Genomic DNA, 22124 nt, shown 5'->3' with positions numbered 1-22124 from the left:
CTTTTATTACTCTCTTGAGCCCTAACTTTCCTCTCAGGCACCTGATCAGGAGCTGGTCTTTAATACAGGTTATTAAATACAGGCTTATTAAAAGCCCCTGTATGTCCTTTATCTCGCTGTGCAGATGGTGTTTCATTTCTTGCTGGAAGTTGCCTCTGCAGAAGATGCTGCCAAAGTGTCTTCATTAAGTAACTGGCAGAGGTTTTGAGCAATCAACCACCTTCCCTTCAGATGATAATATAATTTTGCCTGGCTAATATTTTACAATTTTGGTGGCTTTCTGAGTTCCTCTGCAGGGACTGGAGTTGCTGCAGGGCTTGTCGATCAGAAGGAGTTGTTTGAGATTCTGCTAATTGTACTGTTCATAGTTCATGCAGGAGAGGGAGTTTTAAAAAATGGGAAAGAGTGAAATACACAGCCAGTTTTTATTCCCCAGATTAATTTGTTGGAAACAACTGTCCAGCAGACTTAAAATGCTGTCTGTCTGAAACAAATTGTTCTTCAACATCATGGTTTGAAGCTAAAGCTTCTTTACTGTGTTGGGATTTCCTTTGGGATATTTCACTGTCCTGACCTTGTGTAAACCTGCTATATCCACAAGATCCTCTGTGATTACATCCTGAGATGATGTGTATTGTGCTACAACAGTATTCCACAATTTTCTTTAAGACATATTTAATGATATTTTAAAAGAAATATAATTATTCTGCAGAAAAGGAAAATGTTTATTTATGACTCAAAACAACAGAGAAGACAAACATTAGTTTTGCTGATTGTTTGGGTGATTCAGTGAAGGTTGATGGAGTGTCTGTTAAGTACTTCGAACTGAAGTTTGAGATTTAGCTAGAAAATTCATCCTCCTGCAATACAGAGGAAAATTTAATTCCAATGTCAATAGGTAAGATGAAAATTTACTAAAGCTCCATGTTACTGTGAGTAAATTGAGTTTGAATTCATTAGGAACCTAGAAACGATCATCAAGTTGGTAATGAAAGAGCACCAAAGGCAAAAGCAGGCTTTTAATATTAGCACAGGTTCTGTTCAGCTCCTTGCATGCTTCTTCCCACTACCTGCCTTCTTCCCACTTTTAGGCTGGTTTCCTAAGGAAACCCTATGGCTTTTCTGGACACTTGGTGCACCCTGCAGCTCAGTCTTTGTGGCTTGAACCGTGTTACACCAATGAATTCATCTGACAGCTCCTGTCTCCTGTTACACCACCAGTTAGAAATCCAGTTGTGTGGGTTTGTGCTGAGGAATTCCTGCTGCTCCCCAGCCCAGGGCAAGGAGGAGGTGTTAGCAGGGACACTTGCCATTCTCACAGCACCTCTCACAAGCCCTAAGGCACTCCATACTCATCCAGATCTCTCCATTTCCCTGCAAAATAAGGACCTATTAACACAGGAATTTTGAAAATCAGTAATTAGACACAGAGAATATGAGTTCTGCCTGGATTAGACAGTAAGCAGGACAGAACTGCTATTCTCCTGACCTCAAAATTCATCCTGCACCCCCCTGTGTTGCAGTGTCTGTAGCTCTCTTTGCCTTCACAAAGCACTGAGAAAATACATGGTCTTTGCCTCTTATCTTCAGGAAATGTTTGATGATGGCCTTTTTCCTGTTAGAGAAGAGGGAATTGGAGATTGGGAGAGTAAGTTTTCTAATCAAGAAGAAACTGAATCCCTTCCTTAGTAAGGGCTCCACTTGGGTTATTACAGTGGGATGTTTCAGGCATATATTTCAAGGCCATGTGAGAAGCTTGTATCTTTGAAAGATATTGAATATTTAAAACAAGTGTTCTAAGATGTTCTGAATTCTCAAGTGACAGATTAATAACTTCAAGCTAAAATATTTCAAAATAAGAAAGTTATATTCCAATGAGGTTTTTTTTCTACTTAAAATAACCCAGCTGTGAAACTGGAAGTATGTGGTACTAAATGTTCTTTGTTCAGAGTTTAAAAATAATTCAAAACCCCAGAGATCTGGTAGCAGATGTCTGTGCTTCAGGATTCATAAAGCCCCAACAATGGGAATATCTCATTGTCAGCATACTGATTTCATAGTCATGTGGCACCCATTTATTCACAGAAAAGTGGTTTTTTTTCCACTGGTTAAAGCATAGTTTGTAGAGATAAGGGGTTTGGTGGTGGTTTTTTTTAACCTGTTCTATGTGCTTGGGCTAATCACTGCTCCAGTCTGATCCAGTGTTCTCAGGTATGGCTGGATGGCCACGCCTGGAGAGTTGTGGTCAAGGCTCAGTGTGCCAGTGGAGGCAGGTGAGGAGTGGTGTTCCTCAGGGGTCAGGACTGGGACCAGTGCTGTGCAACATCTTTGTTGGAGACATGGACAGTGGAATTGAGGGTATCCTCAGCAAGTTTGCTGATGACACCAAGCTGTGTGGTGTGGCTGACACCTGAGAGGGAAGGGATCCATCCAGAGGGACCTGGACAGGCTGGAGAGGTGGGGCAGTGTCAACCCCATGGAGTTCAACCAGGCCAAGTGCAGGGTCCTGCACCTGTGTTGGTGCAACCCCAGGCACAAATACAGGCTGGGGGGAGAAGGGCTGGAGAGCAGGGAGGTTGGAACCTGATGATGTTTTATCAAGGAGCATTACAGAAAGTTTTAGGGTAAGGATTTAACATGGAATGTTTCTTTTTCGTTAACACTAGAATAGTTAATACTTTCCTCTAGTATTTTTCATCCGTGGCTTTTGTCTTTGTTCTTATTTTAACCTGCAGTTTATGTAAAGAGTTATAATTGTATACACTATTATTTAGATAGAAGGATTTTAAACATGTAATCTTAGTTAAGAAACATTTAGTATTCATATTTCAGGCATTATTTTAGTCTGTGTATTTAACATTTCTTTATTTAACAGAGAAAGCTTTGATTTGAAAAGTACCCACCTGATTCACAGTGTCTTTGGTTAGACACAAGTGAGAATGTTACCTGTTGTTTTAAATTTAGTTAGTATAGTCTTGAGGCAGGCTGAAAATAAACTATTGTTTAATTGTGTTAAATGAATGGTATGTAATATTTTTTCAAGGAAAGACTTGAGTGAATCTCAAAGAAAAGCCAATAGGTATAAAGCAGTCACCCCTGATCTTCTGGTTCAGATTTCTCTACTAGACACACCTACCATGGCTCAGCAGGTAACTGCTTTCTAGGCTCTTCCCCATTTAGGTCACCAAATATTTTATATAAGGTCCTGATATTGTTTTAAAAAAAATGAATAATGTCCCACAATGTAATATATTCTAGGAGATAGTGGAACATCTCTGGACAGATAGTGAGTATTTGGTCTGAAACCTGCTGCTCACTGCCAGACTAAAAAGAAAATATAAATGTTTGAGTCACTAAGACAGTTGAACTGCATCTAGAGCAGAAGTCTTACAGAAGTGATGTATATATTGACAGAGTAGCTGGTAGGAAAAATTATAGGTAAATGGTTGGATAAAGTCACTTCTACATTTTTAATCTATACTTTATTAGCCTCTGTCACCACCCATAGATCATGAGCACAGCTGAATGTGAAGCACCTGGAACACTGGCCAGGAGATGGAGTGCAGAAGTGTAAGCCTGTCATCTGTCGTGTAAAAAGCAAGTGCACGGCTGCTGGGCTGACACTTCATATCTCTTGGTCTTGCACACTGATTGAATTTTACTTTTGTAGCATTTGTGAATTGCTGTTCTTCCTGTGATCTCTTGGGTGAGACTTCAGTTATTTTCTCTCTGTTAGATAAAATGCAGTATAATACAAGAAGTAATGAAGAGAGAAGAGAAAACCTGAGTAATGATGCCTGCGTTCAGTGTGGGAAGTAAGGGGCTCAGTCACCTTAGTGGCACAGACAATTGTGATATTTGATCGAACCTGTTGTGTTTCTCTAATCTCTGTCTTAGTTGTAGACATTTCCTAGTTTGCTGACAGACAGGACTGCCAGTTGCATAGTGTAAAATCACTGAACAAGAGTTGAGTGCCTTCCACAGGGAATAGTTCTGTTATTGATTTAAAAAAAAAGGTGGGAGGCCTTTAGTTTGTGTGGGGGTTATCTATTAGTTTTTTGAGTTCTAGAGCAACAATTCCTTAAAAAATCTTTTTAAAACCCCTTCCTGTGCTGTATAGGTGCTGTATAGGTGCTGCACTCTGAGGTGCCATGTCAAAACCCAGGTTTGCTGTGACCTCTGAGAGTGCCCAGGTGGGTCTGTGGGAACAGCTCCACAGGGTTCATTGTGCTGAGCTGGGCTGTCCTCTGCAGGACAAGGTGTTGCGGGGCATCAGCTGGCTGACAGGATCAACGCTGACTATTTCAGAAGAACTTTTTGATAGAAATGTTATTTCTGTGATAGTAAAGCATCTCTAAAGGCTTTCATACATCTTTACGTGCCTGTCTCCATGTAGGGAAAATGGTCCCGTTGTTTTGGGTGCTGTTACATTATACATAAAAATAGGATATAAATGCAACATATATATGTTTACACTTTGTGCTCTTAAACTTTTATGAAGCTGTAATAAAAGGCTGCTTTGCTGTTGCAGAGTAGCCTTGTTTGTTGTGCCTGGCATGAAATACGTAAAAAATAAAAATAATAAACCAAGCCCTTGCTCTGTCATGCTTCAAGTAGCTGTGGGAGTGGAATGGAATGAGACTTGATAAATTAATGATGCTAAGTACTGAAGGAAAATGGAAAAGTGATAAATGGAAGTAGAGAGGTGCCAATCTTTAAACTGTGATTGAGGAGCTGAGCACATAGGTAATGGCAGAAACTGTGGGCAAGGCTAAAAAGGAATGAATGAATTTAAAGCATTTGAGTGAATTTGGGGGCTAACAATAACAGTGGTTAACAGAAACACATTTGTTTAAATCCCTTTAAAGTTATGTTTACTTTAGGGAATATAATATGTAAATATTTGTATACTAATATAATTATTTAACCCATTATTTATTCATTTTTAATCATGTAACATGTAATGTTTTACTGCAAGCCTAATTTGACTTTTTGTAACTGACATTTATTATTAAATTACGTTTTTGTTTGTGCTTGAACTAATATTTATTCTGGTTTTCAACTCATTTTTTCTTCAATAGTGTATTTTTACAGATTTCTATGCCCGATTCAGTCAGTCGTGATCACCTCTGGGGCTTTTTGTGCTCTGGATTTTTTTCACCTTGCTCACAGTAACCTGGGGGCAGGTTGGCCCACGTTAAGGGGAAGCCTGTGGCAATGCTGCCTGTGACTTGTTTTTCTGATGATTTGCTTTCTTTGCTCCTCACATCAGTCTTCTGCATGTTCATCATATCAGATTTTTCTTTCAGCAGGATTAATATTGTGCAATTCCATTTGTACCTGGGATTAATTTTAATAATTGTTTTTGATGCAGCCTTACGAAGGTTTAGCTGGCAGCACTAGAAAAAGCCTGTGTCAATCAGCATGCTGGGATTAGAGAGGAAGACCTGTTTGTGTTCTTTTTAGATGAGGAAAAATGCACCAGTTCTGCTGTCACACACGACAAGCAATTTTCATGGATGCTGCTTTGTAATCCCTGACTAAACATTGCACTGGAATACTTTTTATGAATACAACTTAAGACCTTTCCAATTTTATTTCCTCCACAGCCGTATCAGTCTGTAGGACTCCTGGTGACAGACCCTATCTAAGTGGTGCCTGATGCAATGAGCAGACCAGTGTCCAGCCTGACTGGCCTCTTGTTGGCAAAATAATCCCAGTTGTAATCCTTGCAGGGACTCCCAATATACAGCCCAGGATAAAGCCACTATTTGCCAATATGGCTCAGGTTTTTCTCCTTTGTCAAGAGAATGGAAAAAAGCCATTTATTTATATTTCACTCTTCACTTTTTTGTCTATTGCTCATGGAAATATGTTTTCTGTACAAAAAGGAGCTAGTAGTGCTCAACAGGATGAACTTTAACAAGAATAGATGAGATGCAGGACATGGATTTGGGCTGGCTGGGAGATTTCATGCCAAAGAGGAGGAAGGAGAAATGTATGCAGAGCAACCTTATTTGACCTGTAATCTCGAGAGCTGGCAAAGCTGTTACACTTCAGTGTCACAGGCCTGTTGGAAAGTTTGGTCCCAGTTTTTTGGTTTATGTTACTAATTACAAGACGGACCTAATATTTATGACCTCCGGAGATCATCTAGTCCAACCTCCCTGCCAGAGCAGGATTCCCTAGAGCAGATCACACAGGGATGGAGACTCCACAGCCTCCCTGGGCAGCCTGCTCCAGTGTTGTTAGCCTCAGAGTAAAGATGCATGTTCTTAAATTTAGGTTAAACCTGCTCTGTACCAGTTTGTGACCATTGCCCCTTGTTCTGTCACTGGACACCACCAAGAGTCTGGCCCCAGGTTCACAGTGTCTGGTGTAGGAATACAGTGCAATACTTCCTGCAGCTACACAGTCTTCACACTCAGAGGCTTCCCTAAGGAGTATTCCTGCCCACAAGAGATTTCTGAGAAATAGAAAGTGGGAGTCTATCTGATCTTCCCTTCACTGGGAGCTCTCTGCCAGCAAAATGCTTCTGTGCAGGCTTTATTCCAAATGAAAAGCCTTCAGTGTAATCTGGGAAGCTCCTTTGCCATCAACAGCCCTGAGAAAAAAGCCCTCTCATTAAAGAAGAACAAGGAAAAATGCTTATTACTGAAACTGGTGCCCATGGAACAGTCTCAGGATGGGCATATTCAAACTGGATCGGAGATGATGCTGCAGTGTTTCTAAATGGTTTGGTGGAGCCTTTCTGTATTTCCTTTTTTTTTTTCTTTTCCTGCTTTGAGTAGTGCAGAGTTAATTACCAGATATTAAATATTTATAGATTATATTATTATTCATTGGTAAATGCTGTAAGGACTTTTCCTGATACTGCAAAGAGCAAAGTGGAGGTGGCAGCCAGGAGGAAATCCTCCCTCTGTTGAGGGCTTCAATCACTGGAGCTCACCCTTCTAATGGGATTCCAACAGCCCTAACTGTGTTCAGATTTTTGATTAGCAGACCTCAGAAGGGTCAAATTCTGCCCGAGGGACAGAAGACTTGTGTTGGTTCTTCTTTTTAATCTAAGTGTGCTCTCAACTGTGGTCACAATGAAGCATTTTTCTCCCCAAATAGCAGCTTTTGAGTTTTGAGTTGAATTCACAGCTACTGCTGCCAAATGTCAGCGAGTCAAGAGGCTGTGCCAGAAGCCTGTCGTTCTTTCAGGGGCTTATTATGTACTGTTAACTTTTTCTTTAAGTTTTAGTATTGTTTTCTGAATTTTTGGTCAGCTAATAAAAAGCAACTGCTACACTGATGTGAAGAACCGTTATTAATCAGAGCTTGGCTGTGATCTCTGCTGTGGAAGGGTCAGGATTTGAGTACAAAAGCTGTTGTTGAAGTATCTTGCATGTTCGGGCTTAGCTGCCTATTTATAGGTTGTTGGGTTTTTTTTACTTGGAGGAGTAGGATTAGTGACTTTTTCAGAAGCGAAGATATTGGGTTCACTATAGAAAAGATGCCAAATTCTCTCTAAATACTAACGACTAATGTCTCTCTATTCCTTGGTCTGCAAAATTTAACGTGCTTGAATTACTTTTCTGAAGAAGGGTTATCTAGACATATGGAAAAACATCTGTTCAGTGCATAAATAAGTAAGTGTTTCAGTAGTTATACAATGTAAAAGACTATTCAAGGACTCAGCAGCTTGTATCTGCCATGATATGATTCTGGCTCAGATGTCTTGAAAGCAGAATTTTCACACAGAGGTGCAGGTTATGAGATAAACATGATTGAAACAAATTCTTCAATCATTGATGCAATTTGTCTGCACAATCATTCCATGGCATATTTGTCTCTGGGGAAGAAAATTCTGCTCGTGCTGTAAAACGCTTGCCTAGTTTATAGGTACTGACTTCCCTACTTCTGAAAAGACAATTCAGGTGAAGAACAGCACTGAAATGGTCTGTTTAAATTATGCATACTTTGCCCTCCTTCCTTCCTTTTACTTGTGATTAACCAATGTATAAAATAACAGGCAAAAAAATGAATTATTCAGTGAGTAACTTTGAAGACAATTTGCTCAGGTGTTTCAAATTCGTGTCTGTCTAATAAACGCTGTCAAATGAGGAGTGAGAGGACACAAGTTCTTGTAAGGGGAAACTGCTGAGTCATGAAATTTGGAGTGATTTTGAACCAGAAGTTTCTCAGACTTTTAAAAAACCCCTCGGTTTCTCATTTTGTGCACCAGTTTTGCCATTATAGCAAACTAAACAGATACATAATTTTGGAATGGACAGGAAAATTAAAATTTGTATTCATCAGCATGTATGTGATTTATATATTTATAAATGTAGGAGTCAGGAAAAGGAATGTAATGTCTTCCTTTACAAACTGCAGAGCTGTAAGTATTCTGTTGGCCTTGCATTTAAATGAGCTGTTGAGCTGTGACACAAGGAACTGGATAAAGGGGTGACACAAAGTTCTGGCACTGTGGCATTTGTCGTGTGGCTTCTTTGCAACCCTGACTTTACTCCTATGTGTGCCTTTCCACAGCTGTTGAGCTTCATCCTGCCATCCTTTCTGGACTAATATTCCTTAGATCAAGTCCTGGATCACAGAATTTTGTGGTGTTCATAAATGTGATTTGGGAGTCTGTGATTTAAATTAAGTGCCTTGTAAACTCAGTGGAGAATAGAGAAAGTTCTTCGAAAGGACAGCTGAGAGCACACAGAGAGGAATCATTTGCTGTAAAAGAGCCCAAAGTACTTGGTGTGAATACCCTCCCTGATGATCAAAACAGCCCTCTTAAAACTAGGATTAAAAGTAAGGACAGAGTGTTTAGAGAAGAAAGCTTTTCAAATGACACATGCCTGTCATCTCTGAAACACCTTAGGTGGCTGTAATTGCTCCCCGTGTGGTCTGATTTTCCTCAACAGCTCCTCTTACATCCCTTTCTGCAGGAAGACCTTTTCTTGCAGGAAGATCAAGGTGCAGTTTTTAAAACATCGATGTGAGATTCTGGTGAAGTTTGTAAAAAAAAAAAAAAATTCCCATTTTCCTTAGTGTCCTTGGGTAAATGTGTATCAGTCTCCTGTCAAGCTGCAATGGATGTTAAATTGTTTGACCTGATGCCCCTGCACTCAGGGTCACTGTTTTACTGAGAAACCAGGGCATTTCAGGTGATGTTGGTTTTCAGCCTTTACCTCATTTCATCTTCTGCTGAAGTGAGAGATGGATACTATCAGCTCCAGCTGAGGATAATGGGGAGGAGAAAAACAGTCTTATCTCTAGCTTGAGCAAGTTGGCCAATAATGACATTTTTAAATACTGATGAGAAGCTGTTGTACACAAATATATTAACGTAAAAGAATTGTCGTGCAACCTGATGTCCCCCAGGGAAATGACAATGACAACAACATTACTTATCCGTGTGAAGTGCTTTATCATGTTAATGAGGCACTACACCCAGCCACCTCAGCCCCATTGGGAAGCAGGGAAACTACACTGTGACTTGTAATGTTAAACAAGGCAGAATACTGAACCCAACAGGAAGTAGCAGTGCACTTTTTCACAGCAGGAATTTGTTTAAATTGCTTTTTCCATCTGATAGCAAGGCATATCCAGCTGTCCCTCTGTCTTTCTAGTACTTTTGAATCCAGATCCCTAGATTAAATCTTTATTGAAATTACTCATATGCTGTAACATTATGTTGAGTTGTATCTGAAACCAAATCTTGCTCCATTTCTTCCTAGTTATGAATAAATTTCTGACAGGATCTTTTGTTTATGCCTTTTCTGTAATTATGCTGCAGTTTCTTCATTAAGAAAGAATGAAGAAAAAAATCACCAGTAAACAGCAAGTCCCTTCCAAATTTAACTGTCTTTGTAGTAATTAGGAAATTACAAATCCCTGTGAGTACAGTCATGCAGATCTTCTTTTTCTCCATTTGCCAACTCAATCAGTACTATTCTATACAAGAAGAACATGAACAAAAGGCAGCAATCAAAATCATTTGATTCAATGACCACCTGTTTCTTTTAATTAAAAATAATAATTTGGTGTGAATTCCAGGAGGGGAATGAAAAATCTGCCTTTGAAGATTTGAACTGTGTTCAAGTTGTCCTCTTCCATACAAGTATAGAGAAGGAAATAGTTAATTTATAATTGTAAATATTAATTAAATACTTTTTTTCTATTTGCTTACCTTCTTAAACTTTTCAGATTAATAAAGAAATGGCCGTAGTAACTGTGCTGGGAGAAGAGATTTTTTTAGTCCATCCTGAAAAGAGCCTTCCTTTTCCCCACTGCATCCTTGTCTTAAAGACTCACATCGGTTTTATTACCTGTATTTCTACTTTATCTTGGTTTTATTATCCCACCACTTCCTATGTTAGTGCAGAGTTGAATGCAACTCCGCGTGCACTCCCAGCACCTGTCAGTGTGGGAAGGTGTGGGACTGGTTTCCCACCCTGCAGAGGTCAGAGCAATGGATGCTTTCTCCCAGCTGATCCTTGAAGTCGTTCCAAACAGTGGAGCTCCAAATTCTGCCTGCAGGTAAGATTCCTGGGAAGAGTCTTTGTGTAGTTTCTTACCAAGTAGGAAAGCCTGGTTAATGATATCAATGATCTTCTCCTCCCCTGCAGGAAGTCCCTCTCAGTAGCTCAGTGTCAAGCTGTGGGAGGTTTTTTGGCATGCATGGCAGGTAGACTTGCAGCTCGGTGAAATCTTGCAGCTGGGGAGCAGTAACCCCATCGACCACTGGAAAACCCAACTGATCTATAGCTGACCCTGCTTTGAGCCAGGGGTTGGATCTGGTGGGCTCCAGAGGACCCTGCCAGCCCCAGCCCCTCTGTGAGGTTGTAGGTTTCATTACTCTTCAGGCAATAGAAGTCTTCTCTTGTCCTTTACTGGTGGCAACAGAACTTCTCTGCAATGCAGCTTTGAGAGGGAAGCATCAAATTAGCTTTAAGCATTTATGCATTTTGTAATAAAAAGTGATATGATCTTTATATCACTGACTTCATAATCTTACTAAATCATCCATGAGAGTCTCAGATTCTCTTTTCTTTCCCTTTCCCATGTACAGAGTCTCTCTTGGTCAGAAAAAAAGCAAACCTGGTGACCAGTTAAGCAGTGTCTTTTTGCTGTTTCTCACTTCTGAGAGTTGATCATACAAGCCATATTTTAAGCCCTGGAAGTTATTTCCAGTAGAAACATCTGGCTCCTTGGCTCTGCAGCATTTCCAGGTTGAAGCTGCTTTCACCAATGAAGGTGCTGTGCAAGTCACCAGCTGAGGTTTTTGTTATCTCAAGAGGAAAATAAACAGCAAACAGATGAAAGTCACTCAGACAGACATGGTATCCAAATAGTCTTAGTTATTGTCACTGTTTGGAAGGCGTTTAGAAATGCTGGAATTTGAAGACTCTGGTAAATGAAATGGAAGTTTGCCTGAGGACAGTGTGGGATGAATGTAGGATTTGGCTCCAAGCAGAGAAAAACATGCTTGGTTCTTCTTAAATATGTTTTATTCACTTGGGGAAGTTAAAGCTGTTTGATGTCCAATAAATGGGGTACAAATTGCAACTGTTTCATTGATCTGTTAGAGCAGCATTCCTTGTGATCCTTACTTTAAAGGTATTTGGAAGGGGACAAAGACAGGTGTGGAGTTCAGTGTTTCTATCTCAGTAAGAAATGTTTAAAGGTTCTGTATTAATGTGAGGAAAACAGACCTGCCAGTCTTCCAGGGCTTGTCTCTTGGTAAAGAGGAGCAGAGATCTTTTATCTCTTACAAGAATTTGTATATGGTTTTGCATGTATTTAATGTACTGACTCCCCTGCTGGTTTTGATAGAAATTCAAACTCCTATTAGGACAATTTATGTCACTGAGGTTCAGGAAGTATTTTTTTTTGTCTAAGTGAAGTCATTTGGGATATTCTAGGCTTTCATTTATGCTTTATGGACTTGTGAATATATTTTTGTTTGGGGATGAAAACCAGTCTTGTGGTTCTGTCTTGGAGGTAGGAAAGGGAAAACTGGGTATGTTTGCATTTATTAACACAAAAGTGTTCTTTTTTGTTGTAGGCCCTGGTACAACCTTAGGACCTTACAGTTCACCTGTTGCAGAACTCTTTATTTTTGTAGTGAAAACTAGAATTGTCCGTTTATCCCAAAATATTTTTACACTCATATATTTTGCATTTTCTGCTTCTTAATGCTCACAAAAACAGCAGTTCAGATATGGGGGGGGGGGTGGAAGCCTTTCACCAATCATAGGCAGTTTATAAAAAATAAAATTAATCTTCTTTCTTGCCTAACTCCTTCTTAATATGTGTGTGTGTTTCCCCCCATTCTGATCACTAGCACAGGCTCTGGCACGGACAGAGCTGAGTGATGTGGATTTAAATTCTTTCCAAAAATCTCTCCAGTTCTAGCTGTGACATCTAGAAGATGCCAAATTAAAGACAATATAGATCTGGTTTGGTTATAGATACAGGGTTCTGGTGACACTGTGATTGATGTCATCAAGTCACACACTGTGGAAAAGCTTTTAGCAAGCAATAACGTGCTGCTCCTTTGGAGCACCTTCACACAAAGAGGGGTTTGTATATTTTATGCTTAAAGGCAAAGTAATAACTGGATGCGTGCAAAATTACAGAGTCAGTGCAGTGTTGCTATCAAGGGGAATAAAATTCTAATCAAAAGGGAGCTTTTAGAAAGAATTCAGAGCTATAATGCTCATGAGCCGCTCTGCGATGCGTGAGGCGCGGGGTGACATGTGGCTGGTGGGCCGTGTGCTTTCCCTTATTGCACTCCCCCCTCTTTCACCCAGAAAAAACGTGGAATGATTTCTCACAGGGGGGTGCTTTCCACTGCTGTTCAATAAGGGAAATGGATCCATTTGTGCTAAACAAAGCAAGAAGGCAGTACTGCTGCAGGGGGGCATCGCCCAGTTCAGTGGCAGGGCAAAGGCTGAAACGCGGTGGGTTTGGGTGAGATGCCTCCGTGTTCTTCTGCTTCCCTCTGCTGGAGTGCGGCAGCATTCCTGCCTCCTGCCCAGGCCTCCGAGCAAATCCCAAACCCTTATAGCACAGCCAGAGCTGGCTGGCTGGGCAAGTCACTCCTGCAGACTCATTTATTTATTTTTGTAAAGGTTACTGCTCCATTTTTGGTTTTCTTTCAGCAGGTCCCCGTAGCGCAAGTCTGTCCAACACGGATCTCCTGGGCTGGGCAGGTCTATGGCTGCCTTTGTCTGCATGGGCATGTCCCACCTATGAGACCAGTGAAAAATAGTTTGATTTTGTCAGTGCTCTCTGGGGTGTAGATGCCCAGTTGCTGTTGGTCTTTATGGGGATGCTGCACCCACATGTGTCATCACAGACTCTGAAGCTCCAGTCTCTTGTACTGCAGGAGAATGGCAAAGCACTGGCCAGTTTTCTGCCCATTTAAGGGCTTTTCAAAGGCAAATATTTAAATGTCTGTGGTATCAGTTGCCCAGAGTTTACTTTCCCATTGAATTATGTTGTATTGCATTCAGTTGTACTTATAAAAATGGAGGATTGTCTTAATGATAGCAAAGAATTGACTTTTTAGCGTTAAAACAATTTTGATAGAGCAGATCATTCACCACTTCTTAACAAGTGCTTTCCCACTGCTTTCCCATTGCCACTTCCCCCCTTCATAGTTCTGATGGAGCTTGGAAACAGAAGTGGGTTTCCCTTCAGAGTTTCACAATTAATCTATGCCAAGTTTAGTGCAAAGTTCAGTTCTCTTGCAAATAGCAGCCATTATTTGGCAGTTCATCTGTCACATCCTGGCTTGGCTCCCTGTGTTTACTATGAAATATGACTGCCAGCTCTGCTTGGGGAATTATTGAAAGTTTACATTGATTAAAAGAGGAAATTGGAAGAAAATTTACAGGAACTTACCTCCAACTCAGTAGTCAACCTCTGGCTGAAAGGTCTAGAGATGATGTTATTTCCTCAGTAGTGCATATAGTTTGCTTAATGCATATTTGACCTTGGGAAGTATTAAACTGTATTAACAACTAATAAGTGTTAATCGATGCTAATAATATAAATAATTAGTAGTGGCAGTGCAGTAATTACTACTAATATAGTTACTTAAGGTGTAAATTATAGATTCAAGGGTAGTTCTGAGTGCATGCAAAACCCGTGTTAATATATGAAATAATATAAAAAGGTTTTCCAGTCTCTGATGGGAATATAGAGATCTCGTAACTTTCTTTCTATTTTGTCAGACTTGCTTGCAAAATAGTGTTTTGTGTACTTGAATTTACAAAAAAACACATGGGATGGAAACAAAGTAGGAGTAAATAGTGGCAAGAGTACTCTCTCTTATTTGTTAGCTTTTAAGTACTTTTGAGGTTTTTCTATTTACTTCTATTAAAGGCATTCTAAAAGAGAGATTTCCTAAATGCAAAGTTTCCATTTCAGGAGTAATTTTGGTACAGTTTTCTGTTGTTGTCTTTTTTTTATTCTCCGCCTGGAATAAATATTTTTGTATGTGCATATAGAATAATAACTAATCATAGTCAGAACCTCTTTGCTGCTTTTTAAAAAAAAAAAAAAAAACAGTTAATATTGAATTGTTCATTTTAATCATCATTAAGTAGGCAAGTTCACACAATGATAGAAAACTAATATTTATTATAGAAAGCAAATGATTATTCAAATTATATACACTGAGTCCTGCAGGGCCAACTTGGAGGTTTGATCCCAGCTGATTTATTTATCCCTGTGACTGCTTTTACTTCATTGTTTTATAAGAATGGCTTTGCTGCTGTTTGGTGGTTGCATACAGTTGGACACAGGAGTGCACGAGCCCTGGCTGCTGAAGTGCTGCTTTGTACTGAGTGCAGTGTAGTTACAAAGTCACAACATTTTTAAGCCACTCACACCCCCATGCTTAATTACCATGTAGATGCCATTGATTGGAATGGAAATATTTGGTAGGGTTTGTTATATAATTGCAGTATAATATCCAGGTTCGATGGATCTAGTTGACATTCACTGTAATAATTTCCCATAGTTCTTTCCCCTCTATATCATTGCTATATACTCATAAATACCACTTCTGTCAGATGTTAAACACAACTTCAAAAATCTGTTTGTTTAGTGTCATTCTTTGGAGATGTGAGCTTTGTCCTTCTCAGCAACAGATGTGCTTAGCAAAGCAATGTTTGAGTGTATGTTTACAAGGCAGTAAGTTCCCTTGCATCTTCTGAACAAAACAAATGGAGGAAGAATTAGCTTTGAAGACATGTTTTACATTGTTTGGAAGGCATATAGGGAGTTGCTCCATCAGATAACCCTGCAGTAAAGCAATGTTCCCATGACCCTGCACCACAAGACCCACTGGCTGTGTCTTTAATAAATAATGAAACAGATGCATTGGATATCATTCCCTTTAGGTTAACCATGTTTACAAAAGAAAGATGGTTGTTAGCAGTTTGCATTTCATATCTCAAGCTCTAGAACAAACAGAAGTATTGATATAGCCTCAATTAGAATTCTTAACGTAAAGCCTTTACTCATCACCCTGGATGCTACAGAATTTCTATCTGAGCAGTGAAAACTAGTGTTTGTACAATCATGATAAAACTTAGAATCAGTACCAAAAAAAATCATACAGAGAATGTTTACCGAAACAAACAGAAAAACCAACCACAAACCCTTGTCAGAGTACAGCCTAGGAAAATATTAAATATTGAAGTGCTGGGAACAGGCTGCCCGAGTCTGGTGTGTGTGAGGTTCTGTGTCTAGGCATGTGTGGGATGGGCCTGGCATGGCTGGACACACTGAATATAGGCTTCTGTAGCATAAGTTGCAGAGCTGGACAGGTTTTGGTGTTTGACACAGCACGACAAAGGTGTATCCATCTTATCTTTTATGACTGGAGAATCTTTTTCTGTTTTTTCCCTCCAGGATCCCAGAAGTAAACACAAATTTAAGATCCACACGTATGGGAGCCCGACCTTCTGTGACCACTGTGGGTCCCTGCTTTATGGGCTTCTGCACCAAGGGATGAAATGTGACAGTAAGTGAATTTTTTCTGTGTTACCAAAGGGTGTTTTAGAAAGTAAGTGTAAGCCCTGGGTAGCAGCTTCTTATTTCTTTTCTGTGGAAAATACCATTTCAAATGTCATCTATTTATGGTACTGTTATATTTCAAGTGGATATTTCAGTACTCTAATAAAATACTACTAGAATCACCTTTCTTGGTGGGAACATGGTTTATTGAGTTTGATGTGGTTGAAGAGCATTTGCCATGACAGTTTTGAGGAAAAGCTAGGTTTGGACAGGTCAGGTGAATGCACTGTTAAAAACTGAAATGTCAATGTGATTGGTAGCCAAGGCCCAATATTCTCCTTGCATTTCATTTGTCTTGGAAGTCTCCTGCTAGGAAATCCAATCATCAATTTAAACCTAACACCCTTCATTTCTAATGCTGAGACAAATGCTGTGCTGTCTTAGTCATATTCCCAGCAAGTCTTTATTCCATTTTCACTTCATTAATTTAGGTTTCTGAAGTAGATTATTTTATTTTCCATTCCGTTCCATTCACTGTCTACAAAATGTATTGCAAGATGGAAAGCAGCCATGAACCATCAGTTGAAAAACATGCAGCTGGAATCTGAAAGTCTTGCCAACGGTTAAGCATTGTAATCTTAACTTTCACTTTGCTCAGTGATTGCAGTGTAATTATATTATTAGCTCCTCATCACTGTCTGAACCATTTTTATATCCACAGCCTGTGATATGAACGTTCATAAGCAATGTGTAATAAATGTCCCGAGCCTCTGTGGCATGGACCACACAGAGAAAAGAGGAAGGATTTATCTGAAAGCTGAAGTCACTGGAGACAAACTGGAAGTAACAGGTGAACAACTAATTTTGGAATTTTGCGGGTTTTACATATGTGTAATATACACTGTGGGTTTATGTACTGTGGTCAAAGCTTTGTGCAACAGAGCCAGTGCTGGGGGTCACTGGCTTCACAGGTGTGAGGATTTCATTCAGCATGTCCTTGAACCAAGCAACTCTGTAAACTGATATTCATTAAAATAGTTAGAAAAATGAAAACTGTCTAATGGCTTTTAAAAGTCAGGAAAATTAATTAGAAAAACACTGTAATGTCATTTGTGTGTGTGTGTGTGGGAAGCAGCCCAGTAGGATAGCTAGCTGTGCAGGAAGCTGGCCATCATCTGCAGAGCACAAGGCATACTCTAAACTTTCATCAAGCTGAGGAGCTGTTTCCTGCATCTCAGAGTAGTTAATAAACAAAGGCAGCTTGGATTCCACCCCAAATGTTACTCTCGGTGAGTTATAAAATTAAAACAATTAAAAATCACCACTGCACTCACTCATGGCTTTCTTCTGTCTAAACCCAAACGCCTCCGTATCCTCCTGTCAAACCTTGGAAAATGCATTGACAGGGAGAGGAATGGAAAAGTGTAGTTGGAAAGGATCAGAAGGGATCCCAAGTGATACTTAGTTGAGCTTCAGGGCTCAAACAGCTCCCTGTCAATGTAGGAGGGGAAAACTTGTCCAAGGGACTGTCATTAGCAGCACAGTGGTTTCACTAAGCACTGAAGTGTCTCACAGGTGGTGATGCAGGTTCTCACAGTAACTGCACCATGAGAAAGAACTAATCTGAAAATAATCCAAGTGACAAAATGTAGTATTTGCATTGTTCTAGGCTGCTTTGCAGCAAGGTTCTTAAATGTGCCTGAAACTTCCTGCTGTGATACAATCATTTGACAAATAACAGGTACATATTTTCGGATGATTCTGCAAGTTTATAATCCTTTTGGGCACAAAAACTATTTGTCACAATTCTTTATGGTACCAGGGCACTATGAAACAATTACACAAGTGGGTATTTATCCTTTATTTGACAAGGTATTTTTTGAAATATTAATATGGTGAAATTGTTACAGATATTTTGTAGGTTTTCTTCGTAGTCTGTTTGGTTTTTTTGAAGAGAGTGTACTTGCCAAATGCTGTTACTTTTGTGTTTATAAATAAAACGTTTCCATCTCACACAGAAGTAGGTTTCTGGACAAGTAAAATGTTTACTATAACCCTGTTGTGTGTATAACAATTCAGGAGCTGCTAAGTTGTTTTGGTTGAGGCTTGTCAGCATTTCCAAGCTTTCAGAAAATGTCTTTAAATAAAAATGACAGTAGCTCTGAAAGTTGTTTTTTTTTAAAAAATACAATTAAAAAATACTAGATAGACTAGACCCAGATGGGGTGAAGTTTCAGAGACCTTTTGTGTGTGTTTAACTGAAATGGAAATAAGCAGTTGTCAGTTGAATCATATAATGCCATGCAAAGATGTTGAGCTCCGTTTCTCCCAGTATGGAATTGCTTCTAAACTATTGATTGACAAAACCTTTGTTAGAGGTGTAGGGTTCCCAGAACTGCCAAGCATGACACCACTGCCTTTAGGGTCAGGAAGGGAGGTGAATTAAATGTCCAGAAGGTTAAGGAACAGTAGGAGAAATAATGATTGGCTGTTTGGTTTGAGCCTTCCCCTAAACCTTTTTCCGAGGAATTACTCTGCTGGTGTTGAACTTCAGCTGAATTCCTTAATATCTCTGCTCTGCATCCTGTTTTTGTTGTTAATTAGTTCCTGCTGATTCTTTTGTAGCCAGCTTTAATTGCATGCAAAACATTAGTGCTGCTAAATGGAGACATGCCACTCTGGTTGGCACCTTGCAGAGAACTTTCATGGGCAGCTCAGCCCTCCAGGCTGCAGATGGAACAGCCCCTCGAGGACACAGCAGCTTCCCCACCACTGCCCAGATACCCTCGTTTAGGGGACACATTGACTGCTTTGCAGTTTGCCTTTACTTCTGCATAATTGTTTTGAGGGTTTGGTGGTGTCTTTTGTTTCCAAAGAGGCCACGGTTACACACACGCTTAGTAAGTGTTTTCCTGAGAAAATGTTGTCATAAAAGCTGGAGTTTTTTTCCCAGTGAATTTGAGGGAAGAGGCAAGGCAGGGTCCTGCCAGATGGAGCTGGGCTGTGGCTCAGACAGCTCCTCTAAAATATCTAAGTCCTTTGGCAGGGTTTGAATTGAGCTAATGGTGGGAAGGATTCAGTTTTATATGTAAACATACTTAAATCCAGTTTACTAGGCTAGATTTTCAGTCTGGCTGGGAAAGGGAGACGTGCAGTCCTTTCTATGAGAATATTAGAGACTCTGCAGCAGTTTCACTGAAGAGCAGGGATTTTGGATTAGCAGACTTTGCTAAAACTTCTTCACCATCTTCCCAGGGCTGGGCAATGTGCCACGTTCAGCACTCATTTGTGTTGCAATACTTATATCAATGGTTTATTTTATGGCTACTAGCTTGAGAGTTGCATTGGTTATTAAAGATTTATTACACTTGCAGTAAATCAGTGTGGTACTTTTATTTTTATAGGAACATTCTTGAATTGCTTTTTTTTCTGAAACCACTGAATTCATGATCCTTCCATAGGTTCAACTGATATGGGGATTTTGCTTTGAGGCATAATAAAGCAGGTGTTGCTATTCTTAATTAGTGCTTTTTGCACTAAATTTTCTTCCTCCTGATGTGCCTTAAAAGTTTTGTCACTCTTATATTTACTTCCTGACCCATCTTATAATTCAGAGTTCTTCTGAGTGAGTTTGTAGGTGGTTGAATCACAGGGGTTTTTATTTATTTTTTAATTATTTTTGTAGCATGTAAACAATAACCTTTGTGAGAAAATAACCCCATCTGGTGCACTGACATATAAAAAGCTGCCACATTATTTGGATCCTAAATTTGTGACCTATCAGTTGGATAGGGGTTGGATCTGACAGCAGCTGATGGTGAGGAACTGCCCTCCTCACACAGGCACCAATTTAGAGGCAGGGTGTTACCAACTCCCTGGCAGCTAATGCACCCTACTGTTACATAAATGTTATTAATATATATACACACACGGCTCAGAGTTCTCAGAGTTTTTAAGAGCTGTTTTCTTGCTGAAAAAATACAGAAAATCTGGTTTTATTCTTCAGTGATGCTGCTGTTACTTAAAAGAAGAGGAAACCTGGCAGTGTTCTCTGCAGAGGCTGGGAACACATAACAGGCTCTCCAGCAATAATCTCCCTAGGAGTTCTGTGCTTCCCCCATAGTTTTTTCAAATTATTTATGAATGTATGAATGCTGAGCCACCCCATGGCACTGCATATTAATGTCTTGTCACCCTGCCTGCTGGGGACTGTATATTATAAGATCCTCTGCCCAAACCAGCTTGAGAGATGAACTGGAGAATTTTGGCACATTTTAGATTATCATAAAAATTGATTCCTTAAAAGACCCCAAAGCACATACACTGTAATCATTATATTTATTATTGTCTAGGTCAGCATTAGTGTCTGTCTTCGTTAGCATTGATCTCATAATATCTGCAACTGATTTTAAAAGGGAACATATACCAATATTCTGGCCATTTGACCAACTTTTAGTACCCAATACTTATAAAGTGATCTCAAATAATTTGTTGCATTTGGGAGGCAGTTTTAATGTCTCAAAAAATGTGGTTCTCTCTCACAAGTAGCTGTGACTCACTGGGAAAGGAACTGAGTAAACTCCTCCTGCTAACAATTCAGCTTTGTTATAGGGACAGAAACATATATTTACTCATTCCCCTGACTAAATGTATTTGCTGGTATCACAAGAAATTATAAATCCATAAATGCACCTGGTTTGCAGCTTCTGACCTACACAGTCCTGTGGAAAATGTTCCAGTTTTCTTACCAGCTCTCTTGAATTCCTCAAAATTCTGCCTGAGTTTCTTCTCTTTACGTAAAATGTCAGTTGTTCTCTGCCAGCCCACTCTCTCTTATTTAGATATTTATTTAAAGTATCAATACCTAAGAACCAGTTCTGTATTTGCTTGTCTTTGTGCTATTCCTGGGAAAGTGGGCGTCCCAGTTTCAGGCACAGTTTCTGGAGGGAAACTGCTGGTTTCTAAGTGCAGCCAGAGGACATCTAAGCACAGCCATCAGGTAGTCTGCATTTGCTGCTGAAGACACATTTAATATTATTCGTTAAGCATGAGGAGGACAATGCAACACCTTTTCCTTATGACAAATAGACACCTCTTTCTGTTTTTAAGAAGGAAAACCTGGGCAAGGTTGGATTTGTTAGAAGCTTCAGTATATGTTTCTCTTTGCTCTCCTTTAATCTGTTTGCTTTCTCAGTCCCCATCAAAAGGTTGATCTGGACAAAATGTTAGGAAATTTAACTTGTACCTGCTGGTTTGCTCAGTACACAGGTGCTTATTGTGCTTAATAGTTATGGCAGGAAACTGGCAAGCAGTATTCTAGGGTTCTGTCCAAGTTACTCTCCAGGTGATGTTGAACTGTATCTCACTTCAGCCATCTATAAATTAGAGGAACATCTAGTGTTGAGTGCTGAGGTTAATTATCTGACAACCATAAAGCAATATGAGGCTGCTTGCTATCACTACAGCTGTAGCAGAATTCAGCCACAGCAACTTGATTTATTTTCTTGGAGTTATTTTTAGTTTACCTTTTTCTGTTTCAGCCACACACGAGATACTGCCTTTGGTGGGGAGGGGAAACCTCTTCCTGTCTGCCCTCTTACAGAAACCTGACCTATCTCATTAAAAACAGGGAGCCCTTAAAGAGATGGACCACTTAGATGATAATTCTTTACTGGCACTAGTTAGCACAAGTATCATCATGCTGTTTCCTCAAGAAACAAAGTGCCACATCACTTGAAAAAAGATGTCTAAAGGTGCTAATTATGCGTACAAAAGTACAAATGGGCCAGATATCTTAAAGCAAGAAGTGAAGTAATGACTTCTTTGACAGCCTGTATTTAGTGTATGTTGCATCTTTCCTCCCCAGTTCATCTGTGAGCTTCTGTTTCTCTTGTATTTAGAGGACTTTTTCTGTGGTTGCTGCAAAAAAAAGAAATAAGTCTTATACCCACTGCCAGGTCCTCCTGCTGTCAGGGCTGCTTTCCAGGCTGGGCAGCATCTGTCAAGACTAATCAGTGATAGTTTTCTCCAGGGAGCTCTCCAGAGCTGAGCCTCAGAGAATGGCTCCAGACCCACCCAGCCAGTTCCTTCAA

General features: G+C 39.8%; 1 protein-coding gene across 2 annotated transcripts in view; it reads left to right on the top strand.

The window, feature by feature from the left end:
- The window catches only part of PRKCA (protein kinase C alpha), a 137260-nt gene that overhangs the window by 70924 nt on the left and 44212 nt on the right, over positions 1 to 22124 (top strand). For both annotated transcript variants that reach the window (XM_051635262.1, XM_051635263.1), the window contains exons 4-5: positions 15928 to 16039; positions 16754 to 16882. In XM_051635262.1, the coding sequence (XP_051491222.1) occupies positions 15928 to 16039; positions 16754 to 16882 (241 nt within the window). The remainder of the gene's footprint in view (positions 1 to 15927; positions 16040 to 16753; positions 16883 to 22124) is intronic.

Source organism: Apus apus, chromosome 17, assembly GCF_020740795.1.
Source record: "Apus apus isolate bApuApu2 chromosome 17, bApuApu2.pri.cur, whole genome shotgun sequence".
NCBI classification, from domain to species: Eukaryota; Metazoa; Chordata; class Aves; order Apodiformes; family Apodidae; genus Apus; species Apus apus.
This window is presented reverse-complemented; position numbering and strand designations above follow the sequence as displayed.